This window comes from Sylvia atricapilla, chromosome 2 (assembly GCF_009819655.1).
Source record: "Sylvia atricapilla isolate bSylAtr1 chromosome 2, bSylAtr1.pri, whole genome shotgun sequence".
NCBI classification, from domain to species: domain Eukaryota; kingdom Metazoa; phylum Chordata; class Aves; order Passeriformes; family Sylviidae; genus Sylvia; species Sylvia atricapilla.
In genome coordinates, this window is record NC_089141.1 from 2748310 (window position 1) to 2764758 (window position 16449).

Sequence of the window (16449 nt, forward strand, 5' to 3'; positions counted from 1 at the left end):
AACTGGCTTACCATCACAGTTTTGGTTTTTTTTTAGTAAAACTAGTAAAACACTAGTGTTTTTTTTAAGTAAACTTCATTTGACTTACAACCTCTCTTAAACAGACATGATACCCTTTTCGTGTATCTACATACAATGGAGCATCTACTACCCAAATATCAAAGAATAGCTTAAATAAATTTTAAACCATTTTATTAACATGAGCAGAGACAGTTGTTCACTGAAGAGAGAGTGTCACCACAAAACTCCAGAAGTGACCAGAAGTTGTAGTTTAACTTGGGGGTTTGGGCTTGCTTCTGCCTTTCATTCCTATTAATAGAAGATTGTTTCTCAATGTTTTTTGAAATTATGTAAATTATTTGGCTGAATATCAAATATTGATTTATCAGAAACCTTTCTTTTAAAATCTTAGAAAATTCTCTACTTTGCCAAGGGAAATGCTTTGAGGAAAGGATAAGGACTTCACTTCCCCTAGCTGTAGGTCACTAATTTTGGTCAACAAAATTAAGATTTTAGTTTCCAATGACTCCCTCTTAGTCCACAGAGTGGAAGTGGGTCTCGCAGGGAATTCCTGAAGTCTACCTCAGATATTCTGTGCCACCCTTCAGGGGAGGCTTGTGGAGGTGAGGAGAGAGAAAATTGTCTCAGACACCCTCTGCAGTATGTGAGGGGTGGATGTGCCTTGGTGGCCCCAGTTTCTCAGTGCTGGAGGCTGGCTGGGTGCTCTCCTCAGGCTGCCGTGCACAGGTGGACAGGGAGATGCCAGTTTCCACCTGCTGCTGTGCCCTGGCTTTTCCAGAGCTGCTGCAGAAAGGATGGTAAGTTGGAACATCTTCTGAGCCTAATATCTGAATTGTGGGCCACCAGTTCACAGCCACCTTTTCTTTGGAGCACCAGTCCATCCTTTCTCTTCTCTTACAGTTTCTCTGTCTTTTGTTTTTCAGAATTAATTTAGATGAGGTATCTGCCATTTTGGGGCAAGATCTTCTTGCTCATGCTTACAGCAAGCAAATTACATGACATTAAGTTCTGACTAATGCTTTGTTCCAGTTGTGGTTGTCAGCTGTAGGTGATAACATCTGCATTCAGAAATCACTGGCTCTGCCTTTGCACACAAAGAGTGCTCCAGCTCTGCAGCCCCTCTGCCCTGCCACGTGCTGTCCCCACAACTGTCTCAGGCTGCCCAGGGGGAGCCTGGTCACTTGTATCTATAAGAATGGAGCTGCTCAGCTGTTTGAAGTCATGGGTGCATACTCACCTGTATCCAGGATTCAGATACTCAAAACATCACAGTTTTGGATCTACCCAAAACTGGACTTCAGCGGAATCACCAAGAGACTTTGAGGTGCACTGGCTGATTTAGACAAGTGGGCACTGACCTCCTGCAGCTTCGTAATGAAAGTCCTGCAATTTGATGTTCTTTTGCACTGCACTGCTCCACATCCTCTTAGTTTCTATTAAACTTTTATTCAAACAGAATACTTTAAGTATCTGGATCTTGAAATTCATTGCTGGATTCTTTAGTATTCATCATTCTCATCCGATAAAATTGCTCAGCTCTTCTACAGAAATTTGAGACATATAAAACTTCCTTGATAAAACTTACCCTTTGGTGGGTTCAGAAGTCAGAAGGATACTATCTCTTTTGACTGTAATGGCTATGCTGTTGCTTTTGCTGTCAGCAGTGTATATTTATTTTTATTAATAGATACCTCTTTGTTTTGTTCTCATTTAGCCTGATAGCCTAATATTTAAAATAGCTGAGAATCACATTTTACCTAAAGAACATTTCATTTATTAAAGGCTATTTGAAATTACTGGTCTAGTGAATGTATTGCAACTTAGCCAATAGCCAATAACCTCACCTTCTTTCTGTGTGATTCCAGTTCTGCATAACAAAGAGAGGGCCTTATGTATCCAGGGGAAACTGAATCACTTAAGCAGAAAATAAAGTCTGTCAAAACACTACATAAATGCTGCACATGCATCTTTTTTAATTGAGTTGTGTAAATTCAGAGATTTCCAGTGTCTGAATGTCTAATCCCTGGACCAAGTCAAAAAAAGATCTGCCACTCCTCAGGCTAAAATACAAGTCACGAGTTAAACAATTAGTCCTTTAAAGGAACAGTGGATATGTGTAAATTTGTGATGGTTTTAGAGGTCCTTGATTCAAGTCAACTCATGAATTTAGTTTATTGATTAAGACATGCTGCATCAGGAGCTTCACTGCCACCCTCCCCACAGAGATGGAACCTAATGTGCTGAGGTACAGGCTGACATGAAAAGGATTTGAAGTCTACAGAATGAAGCAGAAATATGCCTGTATCGAAGAGTAGCTCTTATGGTACATTTGGCTTAGCATATGCAAAAGACCTCCAATATTTCCATCTTGTAATGAGGGCTTTAAAAACCTCCTCTCATGAAGAAAAGGCTTGAAGGGAGAGGAAGAAGCTTCTTAATGATTCCTTTCAGTGGGTCACTGCTCTGCAGTAGCTCTCAAAGCTGCTGTGGATTTTAACATTTTCTTGAGCACAGCTGGGCCTTCTTTTTTCCCTGGCATTTTTCATTCAGCTATAAATAGCTACTAGACCAATATTACCAAGTATATCTTTAAAGAAATAACAGAAGAAGTAAAAAAAAAAAAAAACAAACAAACAAAAACCCCAAAAAAAACAAACAAACAAAAAAAAAAACCACAAAACTTTAACTAAAGCTTTCCAGAATGACTGCTGTCATTTTCAAGGTGCTCATGAGTCTCTCTAGGAACTGTAAATTTAGGGAGAGAAATAGAAAGGTGTATGATGACTACAGCAGATGGGATATTTAGTGTATTTTTTTTGAGATTCTTTTTCTTAATGCAGCATTATTTCTGTCAAAATTGAAATGCTTCGAAAAAGATGCTAAGTTGTTGTAAGCCTGTTTAAAGGAGAACTGATAAAACATTAAAAAGTCCAGCAAAGAATATTTTGACCGCTTTTACAAATTTTTTAAATATGAAATGTGTTATTTAAAAGAATAAAAGAAATCTAAACACTAGGAAATGTATTTCAGCAACAGAACAACAAAATATATTTGGTTTAAATGGGAAAAATTGTAATTGGAAAAAAGATTTCTGTGAAACAGAAAATCCAGTTCCTGGCCAGGTCTGTTTAGTGACAATTTCCTAAATCTGCAAATACTTTTGATTCATAGATTCATGAGTCATGATTCTGTAAATACTTTTGATTGATGGTTTTAAAGGGAGAGAAGATTCTTAAATGTCAGCTCACAAATGCAAGTGGATTAAGATCTCCTGAGCCACCTGCTTGTTTTAATGGGGACGGCTTGATCATTGTGTGGAATCCTGTTCCACATGTTCCTCAGAATGGTGCCTGAGCACTGAAGCTTAGTTGTGCCCTTCTCTCAAAACTGGGTGAAGAGATTTTCCCAAGCTGTAAATATCAATAGTCTCAGATTAATGATGCTTTTGCAGAGCATAAGGCTCTCAATTACCTCAAGTGTAGGCTGCTGTTGTGCAGGAGGAAGGGGCAATGTTCGCAGTGAGGGTGTTTGTCTTCCCAAGTTATGTGTGATGGAGGCTGGAGTTTCTGGGGATGGCTGGACACCTGCTCATGGGCAGTGAGGAATGAATTTCTTGTTTTGCTTTGCTTATGCGTGAGGCTTCTGCTTTCCCCCACTAAACTTTTATCTCAACCCACAAATATTCTCACTTTTACCCTTCTGATTCTCTCCCCCATCCCACTGAGGGGGAGTGAGCATGTGGCTGTGCAGTGCTTAGGTGCTGGCTGGGGTGAAACTTCTGTATATTTTAAATTGGATATTACTTTTGAAGCCAAAAGAACATGCCAGATAAGCTGTTATCACATCTCATATGTCACCATGGAGTGCTGCAAGACAGGTCTCACTGGGAACTGGCCAGCATTGGCAGTGGAAAGCTGGGAAACTTATTATAAAGACCACCTTCATAACTGGAAGAAGTGTTGGTGGAGGCAGAAGCTTTTACTGTGAAGGAAGTACACCTCATTCATTAGCTCTTCTTGCAATGTGGAAATTGAAACAGTAAATAAAAAGGACTGCTTTTACTGTGCAACTCACTGCTGTGCAATGAGCATTGCACCATGCTTTGACTATAACACCCACCAAATGTAATAATCATCTATTGGCCAGATTATCTTTTTCCTCTGGGGATTTTGACCTATTTCCTGTTGAAGCAGATTTTTCTCATATCACATCCATGCATTTCCCATCACTCTGTAAGCTGAAGAAGAAATATAGTCTGACAAATTAATTAGCTAGAGTTCTCCTATGTAGGATACCATGTGGGAGTGTGTAGACCTTAAATGAGTATTTGTCACCAAATGAACATGTCTGTGCTAGTTGAAAATGCCCTTCAAGCTATGTCTGAATTATTTCTCTGTTCAAATGAGTTACTCCTTCTTGTAGGTGGACTCAAGAATCTTGTCTTTCATCTTAATTTGTATACAGCAGATTCATGGCAGAGTAACTTAGTCATATGAAGGAATGCAGATAACACCATTCAGAGTTGCTGTAAGCCAAGGAGTTGTACAGGTAACAGACAAGTAAAACCAGGCCTGGGATGTCTACCAAAACAATCAGGTCACAAACTCTGCATAGTCAAGTTAAAAATCTAATTTAGCTCTTTGTATGGGTTCTTAATCATGCATGTAATGTGTACAGGTTCACATTAAAGTTAGAATTAATTACATCTTTCAACCCATCCATCTAAATGAACAATGCTTTGCTTAATGCAGCTTTGTTTTTATAAATATCCTCCCATTATGCAGCAACTGAATATTCCTGTTTTACCTTGGCTTTTGTGTGTGGGAGAGGCACCCTGGAAACTAAATATATCCAGTATTAATTAAACTATGTATCTCGGAAGGACAGCAGGATAATTCTGCTTTATAGTTTTATAATGAGATTTGTCTGAACATGACAAAAGCTCAGTCAATTCAACATTTTTAGTTCAATTTTAGATCTATATTTACATCAGTGAGAGTGAGCAACAATTGGCTCCTGTATTTTACAACCTGGTATTTATGAAAAAAGACCGTTCTTGAAACTGAGTTTTGCAAATACTCAGAAAACAGGAAGAAACAATGCACAGGGAAAGGGGAAATGGAGAACAAAACGTGGAGGAAATAAAAGACATTTTTGGCACCTAAAGAAGCAGGAGGGATCAAAATGCCCGTGAAATACGAATCTGAACATTAAAGTCTTGCTGAATCCTTAGAATAACTTGGAGTATAATAGATCATAATTTTCCTTCTCTGTTACGTTTCTTGCCCTGTTAAATGCCCCACATATCCCACATTTGCTGGCCTTTGTGCTTACCTCCCTTCCTTGTGCCCCATATGAGCCAGCAACTTACCCTGCCTCCCCCTGAAGCCCGTGGAGCTGCTATATCCCATGTTTTGCACCATGAACTGTTTGCAGAGGGTTTCCATCATCCAGGATACAGCTGGTGGCTCTGACTCAGAAATGCTGAACACAAGGGTTGGTTTTCTCAGCTGTCCACAGCAACCATGGAAAGGTTTCACTTCTGCCTTGGATTTAACAGAATCCAGACCTGGAGGTATTGTGAACTGGATGATCTGAACTCAACGAACTAGAATTTTCCCACTGAATTACTCTACTTACAAATGGGAGAAGTCCCCAGTTTACTTGACCTGTCACACAGGTACCTTGTTATTCATAACTTGTGTTAATTCCTTGAACAAAGCCATTTAGCCACTCTTGCAGCCCAGGGACAAGGAGGGACACAGCCTTGCAGATTGTGCTGAGGTTGTTAAGAGGCAGAACCCCTCCAGCTGTTTTGTCTATCCTGTCCTTGCCATAGCTGGCCTGCAGAGGTGGAGCACCTGCACGTGTCTCAGCACAAAGTCTTCTTTCTTGGCCCAGACGAGCTTTTGTCAGCACTTTAAAGAAAATTGCTGGACTTTGCATCTGAGTCATGTACACACGGCCTCAGCAGCTGCTTTTCTGTGAGGGTGGTTTTCCCTGGCAAACTGATAGCAAATTGTGGAGGGACTAGAAACAGCAGTAGGAAATAATTCATGAGTTTACAAAGACTTCCAGACTTTTTTCCATGATATTTCAAAAATCAATTCTTAGCCCTGTATAACAGACAGCAGACATCTATTACAAACATTCTCAACCAAATGAAAAAAATATGTGGCAAGGAAGCACCAAAGATTACAAATATATATTTTGCAAAACTGCCTGTAATTATGCAAAGTAAATTTTATGCAAAAAGTGGCGCCACCTAAATGGCAACACAACATATGCACATGTTCAAAAAAGAGAGTATTTTCAAACAAACTATTGTCACAGTCATGCAATAGCTTGAGTCTTCAATTACAAGTAAATCTATCCTAGTAAAATGAATTCTTTGATGTGGGGATTGGGGGTTTTATGTTTTTCACTACTAGGTGTTTCTACTCTTCCAAGCTGAAACAGTAAAGAGACGTTATAGGAGAAGGCAGGGTTACCTCCATGTGTGGAAACATGACAGTAGTTTTGCTGCAGCTTTCTACTTGGCAAGGTAAAAAACCCAGTTTAGATGTCTCAGATGTTACCAAGTGTGTTAATTTCTCACCTGAAACTCAGACAGAAGCAGTAACTTTTGTACTAGCAACAAACCTGATGTTTACAGTTTTCTCCAAACTCTCCTATTTTCTGTGTTTCCTGGCAAGAAGAGCTGGTCTCGTGGCACTGGGCTGCAGTGCTTTGCTGCATGCCCAGAGAAAGCAGGACTGTTCCAGCCATGGCAGTTCATATGTGCTGCCTGCTCTTGTACCGTGATGCATTTGCTTCACACAGCCTCCCCAGAGATCTGGGCTGAAATTACAGCACTGTGGTTGAGAGTGAAACTGCCTTAAAGAAGTAGAGGATGGCACAAGTTTATATAGGTGGCAAACCCAGATGTCCATTATCTAGTTGGTGCAGTGAGCTGTTTCTGTACTGCTTGTGTTTTGAAAGGTTCCCGAAAAGTCCATGGAAGGGGTTTTAGATGTGTTGATTCAGTTGCAGTGATAGCTGTGTCAGAACCAGGAGGTGTTGCAACTTCCTAAGTAGTAATAATAGATGGGTTGATGCCATCCACTTCCCTAGTTTGTCTTTTCCTGCTTTGTCATGAGGGCGTCTGTCTGGAAGGGCTAGAAAGCGGAAGACTCCTCAGTTTTGAAATGTTTGCAATTGTAAGCACCCAAGAAGGAAATGAGTGCCTTGACAGAGGCAGAGTGCTTCCCTGCAGTCTGAGAGACAAGCTGGGGTCCAAGCTCTACAACACAGAAGGGAGAGTAGTGGTTTTGAAATTTAAGAGTCTTAGTTGGCATTTATAAGTTCTCCTGGTCATCTGTGGTAGTCTTAGGGATGTGACTGTCAGTAACTAAGACACAGCAGTAATGAACCTGAGTTTAGATCCTTTTAAAAAGCATAAGCAGGCATGAAGAATGGATCAAAATTGAATATATTAGAAGAAGCGACATAGATTCTGAGAAAATAGATTCCTTCATCTAGGGTCTTTCTAGATGAGCCCTCAAATCCATGACCCCTTGAGCCAAACTGACCCTACAGTCCTTAAAACCTGGTCTTAAAGTAAAGATCCCAGAGCCAAAGTTTTCCTTCCACTGAATTCACCTAGTGAAGATTCAAACTCATGTCATTGTGTGAGTTAGTAAATACACCCTTTGAATCACAGAACTTTACACAAAGATGTTGAATTTGTCTATTACATTGATCCATGTGCCTCCTCTGTGGTGACCAGAGTCCACTAAAAAACAGTTTGAAATCTTTTTTATCATATAGCTGAAAGAAAATCAACAACAACAACAACAAAACTCCCATATCATAAAGATGTGTTTACCTGAACTCTTCACCTTACTATAGATGCACACTTGGTGGGATGGGTAATCCTGAGTCTCTTGTCCTGTTTCTCTTGCTCTGTCACCCTGTGTGTGTAACTCGTATTTCCAGTTCAGCATTGTGACTTTTTGACAGGTCATGAAGGTGTGTTTGCAAAGGCTCCCAGTGTGGTAGAACCCTCTATGCTGGCCACTTCCCAGGCTGCATTCTGCACAGCTTCCACACCAGTCACCTGCCTAACCTGGTGCAGAGAGCTGCTTGCCCTGATAGTGTGGGGTTTTCCCACAGTCCCTCCTGGTGATTATGTCCTTCTATAGTTAATGCCTTGCCATCCCTGAGCTCTGTTTAGCCATTCCATCTCCCAGCCTTGGATAACAAAAGCAAAGAGAGCCCTCAGAATGGACAACTTTGCCTACATTCCTACATGGACAACTAAACTAAGTGTATGAGATGTCACCTCCTTGTAATGCTGACCAGCTACTGATGATAAACAGTCTCTCTCTGCCTTCACACTTTGCTAATCAGTCTCCATCTTTTCTATGTAATGAACTATTTTATTGTCTCAATTTTGTCCATTTTTATAACAGACACTTCCCTTTGGTTTTTGCCTTTGGAGATTTTCTTGCTTCATTGACTCTCTGGAATACTATATTGAGCTTGTTTTAAATTGCAAAGTGTGCCCATGTGTAGTGTGCCTCAATGAAACATGCATGAACTGCTGTTCCGAGCAGCTCCCGCTGTCAGTCCATACACGGCATTTCTGAGGAGGCTGCTGCTCCCAAGTTCCCCAAAAGCACTGCCTAATGTCACCACTTCAGTTCCTGTCTCCATTTTGAGCCATGGATTCCCCCTCTCCAAAGTTAACTCTTGCTGTAGCTGTTCAGCACGGAGTCCTAGCTAGTGTAGCACTCCCCTCTTTCTGCATGTTCAGTTCCATGGCAGCAAAGCTGACCCTGAAAATGGTTTTCTTTGGAAATGTGTACCAAATGTGCAATAGTGTCAGAAGCTGAATGGAGTTTTACCAGTGAATCCTAAAATCGTCAATGAAAGTCCCCACTGAGAAACAAGTGCCACTGGAGATCATTTCTCAAACAGTCTGACTAATGCAATTTATGACCCTGTCTCATCTCCTCAGCCTCCTGTTTAGCTAATGTGTCATCCTTTCAATCTTATGTTTCACCCCAGCTGTCCATGTTTTTACATTTAAAGGCTTTGCATGAGCTGTGCCTGATACTGTAGTAGTAAAGGTCACGAAGCTGACTTTACTATTAGGTGGGTTTCATTTTTATATGCCAAACGTGATGAGGAAAAGTCACAGTGAAATCTGTTGACAAGATCAGCTTGAAATATTGAACGCATTAAATGACTTTGCTTTCAGTTGGTCTTCTCAGGACAAGGGGGACTGGAAATCTCATTAGAATATAAAAAGTGACAGATTTTGTGGCGCCAAGGGTACTCTTGGAGCCAAATATTATCCCTCATGTGAATACACAAAGAGTAAAGTTGCATATTTATTTGGAGGTTGGCCTACAGCTGTGTCTAGAGCAGCCACTGACAACAGCCATGACCACCCTCAATGCAGCTCTAACAGGGTTAATAGCAATAAAGGGGTCTTAAAGGGTTATTATATATTGATCAAAAACTTCCTTTTTCTTTCTTTCTGGTAGGTAACTTCCCCAGAATTAATTATTAAAATGATAACTTTTTAATCACCCAAATGAACACTATGCTCAGATAAAACAAGTCAGATATGTCAGCTGAAATGATCTGCAACTGTCATCATTCCTCTGTACCATTAAGGTAAAGTTGACTTTCTGGTTAAAACAATCTTGTTTTGTCTTATGTCTTCTCACTTACAAAACTGCTATTGTTGCAGGCAGTAAATGTGGTCAGACACATCCATGGATAGCTGAAGAATGGAGAATACCTTCTTTTCTGCCAAAAATATATTTTAGAAAGATATATTTAGAAAGATTTATTTTACCTTCTATCAGTAGGTAAAAAATACAAGATGGTGTGAGCCTGACCATGCACATGTGAGTAATATTTTTTATCTACTTGATTTTTTACATATAATATCTTACAGTTAGTAATAAGATACAAACCAAACTGACACTCATTTAAGAAAACGAAGGACATGTTGTCCCATAACTGGATATAAAAGAGAAGAAATCACTCAGGGAATGTAAAAATGTAAACATGAAGTTCCTTTTGAGGAAATTTCTACGCCTCTTACTCAGTAGTTTCATGTGATCCAGACTGAGAGCTATTAAGTTAATAAAATATATATCTAAATAGGCTGAGGGCATGAAAACTTGAGGCTATAAAAATCCTAAAAGATCCTATTAAAATCCTTTCTTGGGGAAAAAGAAAAGCTGTAATTAAGTCCTACTATGGAAGTCATACTCATTTGTGAGGAACTGCCTGATCTTTCCTTATTACAGGATGAATACAATGAAACTTGTGCTAATGCCCACCATGGTCTATAGAAAACTGCCTGTCTACAGCTGAGTCGACTGAAAAATAAGATTTATAAAGGGAAAAAAAAAAAAAAAAAGAAAAGAAAGAGAAACACACAAAAAAGGGCAAACTCAGATCTAAATTTTTAGAGAAGCAAATAGTTATCAGAGAAGTTTCCGTTTCCTAAGTGCTGAGGAAGCTCTTTCTGGGTGTGTTCTTCAACCCTGCCAGGACTGAATACCCAGGAACATTCCCTAAACGGGAAGCAGTGGTATTCCCCAGCTCATCTTCCCAGAGAGCACTTGATAGCTGAGCTCTGAGCATGCTGATGGGGTGAATCAACGTGGCATGCAGAGCCTTGAGTTATTAATTTTAAAATACAGCCACTGAGAAGCAGTAATGATGTTTGTTCTTTATTTAAGATCCTCCTATTCAGAGCAGTGTCCCAGTAGATGGAGGATTTGATGAGTGCTGCTTCCTCCTACACTGTCAGGGGTTTGGTGTCCACATTCCCCTCATTCCAGAGGAGTGGCCAGACAAGGAGGCTGCAGACCAGGCTGTGATAAGGACGTGGGCTGGTTGGACCCGAGCAAGCATCATTAAGCTTTAGTTGTGAAACATGAATCCTTATGTAAAGCATCTTCCAACCCATTCAAAACTATCTCCTCTGTCCATAGCAGGGGGAGGATATTAGGCAGCACGTGCCTCCCTCAGCAATTTAGAGGGTTGTAGGTTGTTGGATATTGTACATCCCAGCTTGAAGCATCCAAGGCCATTCCATACCTAGCACAGGGAACTTGAGCTGAGGTATTTCAATATCACCCTAAAAACTCAATACCTGAAACCTATGTGAAATTATGCACTACAGTCTGGGGCCTTTAATTTCCTTATCTTTAACTGTGGGTGACTAGGAAGAAGGGCATACAAGATGATAGAAGCAAAACATGGGAATTTTTGTGCTAGTCCCATCAGCTTTGACTTGTGGTTTTATGTGTGGATTACAGGATCCTGATGGAGAACAACACTGTTGATCCACATAGACCATCAAATGTAAGGTCATTGTCTAAGAAAACAATTGTCTTTCATTATTCATTTAAGGAAGAGTGCAGCATGCATTTACATGACTGTATATGTGGGATTCTTGTCCAGGAGTTGTGATAGGCTGTCATCACAGTCAACGAGCATTTGCTTCAACAAAAAACAAGAAATGACTGAGAAGCTGAATGGGGAAGAAGAACAGGGAGTTTGCCACTTGAAAAAATACATGCAAAGTAAGAATGGGAAAAAGAAAAATGTATAACTGGCTTGATTACTTTGTAACCCAAAATAAATTGTTTAGGCCTTGGAAGTGTGAGTGTTACACAGTTATGGTGCTAACAGTTATAAATGTTAGAGCTGAAATAGTTTCAAAATAAACATTGTGAGTAATCATTAGGTAAATTCTAAACCAGGGGGGATGCTAATTATTATTTTGCTTAAAATAAATTCAGTGGAAATAGTGATTTGTTTTGAAACATGCTCATTTAAATAAGTTACCTTTCCAATGACAGAAAGAAGTATTTTTGGAGCAGTTCTATATCTTTCTACACCTTGAAAAACACTGGGTAATGCCTACTGGAAAGACTAGTAGTTGTTGCTGAGCTCTAAATTACTTTCAGCCAAAATACAAAAATTGTATTTCCAGAGGCCTCTCAGGAAAGCTGTGTGAAGTAATATGATCAATGGGCAAGGATGATCAAGAAAGTAAATAAAATGCAAAGATGGCTAGGGTAAAAAGAATTTTTAACCAGATTCTTGTAAAATCCATAATTTCTGTGAAATTCTGCTGCAATTACATGAACTTAGGAGTCTAAACCTGAGAATTTTTATTTTGAATGTAGCACCTGGGATTAAGAAGGCACGTGAATAGACATCTGCTGTAAGAAAGCAATTAAACGGTCAGGAACCTTCACTTTAAGGTCAATAAACAATGGAGTATGGAGTTGTGTTTTGCAGAGCAACAAAACCTATGTTCACCTCATTTTAGTTTTACTTTTAGATTTTCAAAAGGCTTTCAGACAATGACTGCTCTCTTTCCTGGGTTACAGCTTTGGTTAGTTTTTGTTTTGGTTCCCTTGGATGATAACCAGCAGGAGACTTTGCAGGTGCCAAAGCAATGCTTGAATGGTTACCAGCGGCACGGAGAGTAATTGCCAAATGATGATTTCAAAAGTGTCGTGCTATAAAAGCTGCTTGAATGGCCGTGGTTTTGTCAGTTGGCTGAACTATTTACTCCAGAGCCAAAAAGCCTAAGTGAAAGTGCTCCAAGATGGGGTTTATAAATGTGAATCCAGGGCAGCTCTTGTCCAGGGTTAACTACAAGCCTGTGTTTGTAGTGTTTGCTGCGCTTTTTAAAGCAGTGCTTTCTCATCCCCAGTATAGCAGGTTACACATTTGGGAGAAGAAAACTAAGAAGTCCTGACTTGTACTTCCCCAGCTGTAACTTATGCAGCCACAGTCTAATTAAAGCCCTAAATAAATGTTGCACTTAATTAAAGGCAAACCCAAGTCTATTGAAAACGGAGCGAAATAATGAGCTATTTCTTGTACATGATATTTGTATACAATAAAACATGTGCTAAAGTGTTTTGTGGTTGGCTGATGTTTTGGCTGTTCTTTGCAAAAATGGGAAAATAAGGATTCCTGTGAGCAGGCACAGGTTTTCCCTCCAACAGGCAGATCAGGAAGGTGCGATCACTTACTGATTTGAGAAATAGGTGAAATGAAACTTGATGGGTACTATCTCTGAGCCTGGGTCATCCTCTCTTCTGGGCCAGCACAGCTGTTCCTGCAGCCAGTCAGTGAACCATTTTGGGGAACTGATCTAGCAGAAGAAAACAACCAGTTTATAGGGGGAGGGGAGCCTGTTCTTGTATTTCAGGTGAATCACTTCTCTAGCACTGCTAGTGAGGAAGACGTGCAGATGACGGGGAGCCTTGCTCAGGGAGCAGCTGGTGGCAGAGGTTGTGCAACATGTCACCAATTGTTTAACAACCAAAGCACGCTTGGTATCAGCCAAATCCTGTAATATTGTTAAAAGTTGCTCTCCTGAGCAACTAAGGGGAAACCCGACAAACTTCTGTGAAAACAATCACATATATATATACGTATATATATATATATATGTGTGTGTGTATGTGTGTGTATATATATATGTGTGTATATATATGTATGTATTCTTCTTAAACTGTGGCCCTGACAAAATCATTAGTGTTTTCTGATGAGGTACAAATTCCAGTCTTGTGCTCAATGGACTTCATAGAGTGCTTGAGCTGCAAACAGAACAGGGACCTCTGCTCCCTCTGGTTCCCAGCAACACCATAAGTATGACAAAATCCTCTTTTGCATGGCTGTGGTTTAGATTATTTATTTCAATGACAAATCCCTGTCTTGGGATTGCATTGCTTTGCCTTTTTTTTAATTTAAAGGAAGTTAGGAAGCCAGAACCCTTAAAAGAGATAATTTTATTGGGCGAGGGGAATTTAATGGAAGGCCATCCTATCCTGATTTAAAGAGAATTGAACAAAACTTATGATTTCTTCTTTCTTTTTGAACACATTTTATTTTTGGGCACAGGAAAGCTATTAAATGAAACAGTGAAAGCATTTGAAAAAAATATTTCAAGACAAAGGTATTTCATTTAAATGCTAATTTGTTTTTAATATTTTCAAATAATGTAAATAATTAATAGTTTTGATGACAGTTATCTGAACATAGCACACGTCAAAAACATGGTGAAGAAGCTGTAAAAATGTATTAAGAAAAGCATGATTATATATTGGAAGAGGACAGAGGAATTGGACTAGCACTCCTGCACAACTGCTACAATGAAGTTTTTTAAGAAAAGCCCCAAGCTGCCACTGTTGTCTTTCCTTCTTTCCTCTGAAAGGATGTAATGCCATCAGTCTGAGCAGATAGAATTTCTGCTCCTATCTCCAGAAAAGTAATTTGCAAGCCGTTTCTGATCCCGTTATATTATCTGCATAATTTCTTGTCTTTTGCACAATAAATTCTTTGGGAACATTAATTTTAAAAATTGCCTGGCATATTGCAGCAGAGAAGGAAAAAACATTAAAACTGATACAATCTATGGGCAACAAACCTGAGAAGGGCAAATATTGATTACATTGCAATATCTCCTGCACAGAAGCTACAGTGAAATAAAGCAGCGCTTGCAGGTTGTCATGAGCTGTGCTTGTGTTTTACTTGAAGTCCAGGATCTTCCAGCGATGTTATTACCTGATAACCTGAGTTTTAAAAAGATCCATACTCTACTGTGGGGAGAGGAGGGCCTTGAATTACAGGGTCATAAAGACTGCGTGACAGACAAGCAGTAGCCACAATTCATTCTGTTGTGTTAGGCTCCCAGCTGATGTTTTTTAGGTACTTGAGGCTCTCAGAACCATGCTGCTCTCGGCAGCTTTTCCTACAGGCTAAGCTTTGCCAGCCTTGGAAATGGAACTGGGACACCAGTACCATGCACTGGGCAGGCATTCAAATATGGGGTGGGCTTCTCTGCTGCTGGGCAAACGTGTTTTGGCCAGCCAAGTCTCTGTCCTGCTTGTGCTGATGCCCAAAGCAGAGCTCTTTTTTTGCCCTTTCCTTGACACCCCAGAGCAGAGTGACAGAGGGACAATCTTTTACCTGTTACTGTGTATCTGTGGTTCCAAAATTCACTGTGAGCTGCCGAGACCAGCTACCACCCTCCTCCCCATTCCCCCACACCCCTTACTTCAATGACATTCCCGTACAATTTGAATGCTGAACACCATCACCTCACAGCTCACCCAGTCAGACTCAGGGGAGGGGAAGACGTGCAACTTCAGGATGCACCATTACTGTGTCTAGTTCTGGGCTCGTCAAGGAGCTCCTGGAGAGGGTCCGGCAGAGGCTACAAAGGTGATAAGGGTGTGGTGCATCTCACTTATGAGGAGAGCTGGGCCTGGTTAGTCTGGAGAAGACTGAGGGGGACCTCATTGATGCATACACAGATATCCAAGGCGGGCGCCAAGAGGATGGTGGAGCAACAGGAAGGAGCAATGATCATAAACTAAAATACAAGAAGCTCCATATCAACACAAGGAAGAACTTTTTCCCCCTGAGGGTGGCAGAGCACTGGAAGAGCTGCCCAGGGAGTGTGGAGTCTCCCTCTCTGGAGACACTCCAAACCCACTTGGACACGTTCCTGTGTCACCCGCTCCAGGTGACCCTGCCTCGGCACGGAGGTTGGGCCGGGTGATCTCCAGAGCTCGCTTTCAACCCGAACGATCCTGTGATTCTGTAATTCATTTGCTAATACGGCAAATTTGCTAATACGAGCAGCTGGAACCAGCGCTGGCTCAGAAATTCCCTGGCGATCCCCTGGAAAGCGGCGCCGGTCCGAGCCGCTCTCGGTTTCCCCTCAGCGGGGCAAACTTCGCCCTCCCCGGGGAGGCGGCGGGCCCGGCCCTGCAGCCGAAGGCGAAGGACGCGGAGCCCTTCCCGGGGCAGGGGCGGGCCCGGCCCGCCGCCGGCGGGAGCTCCCAAGATGGAGGCGGGCGGTGTGACAGGGCGGGGAAGGGGCCGGGCGGGGGCTGCGCCCGGGGCAGGTGCGCGGGGCGGCGCCGCCGGGAGCCGCAGCCGGGCCGAGGGCGGCGCTCGGCGCTCCGGGAGCGGCGGCGGGGCCGGAGCGGGGCTGCGCTGTGCCCCCCCAGCGCCGGGCGGTGACTCGGGCTCCCGCCCCGCCTCCCGCCCCGCTCGCCCAGCCCGGGCCCGGCCCAGCCGCCGCCGCACGGCGCCGCCGCCACCCGCCGAGCCCGGGGCGCCGCCGGGAGCCGCGCGGGGGCCATGACGGTGGAGCAGAACGTGCTGCAGCCCGGCGGCGCCGCCAAGGTGAGTCTCCCGCGCGGCCCGGCCTGGAGCGGCTCCGCGTCCCCGCCGCGCCCGGGCCTGGCCGCGCCCGCTCCGGTCCCCCCAGCGCCGAGCTTCTCCCGGGCCTTTCCCGAGCCGCGGCCGCGCCTGGGCCCTGCCGCTCCGGCGGCCGCGGAGCCGCAGCGGGGGCCGCCGCCGGCCTGGCCCCGGGTC

At 42.4% G+C, this 16449-nt stretch overlaps 1 protein-coding gene across 2 annotated transcripts in view; it reads left to right on the plus strand.

Moving 5' to 3' along the window:
* Positions 1-16142: 16142 nt before the first annotated feature.
* The window catches only part of USP25 (ubiquitin specific peptidase 25), an 87597-nt gene continuing 87290 nt past the window's right edge, over positions 16143-16449 (plus strand). For both annotated transcript variants that reach the window (XM_066340662.1, XM_066340663.1), the window contains exon 1: positions 16143-16257. In XM_066340662.1, the coding sequence (XP_066196759.1) occupies positions 16213-16257 (45 nt within the window). In that variant the 5' untranslated portion in view covers positions 16143-16212. The remainder of the gene's footprint in view (positions 16258-16449) is intronic.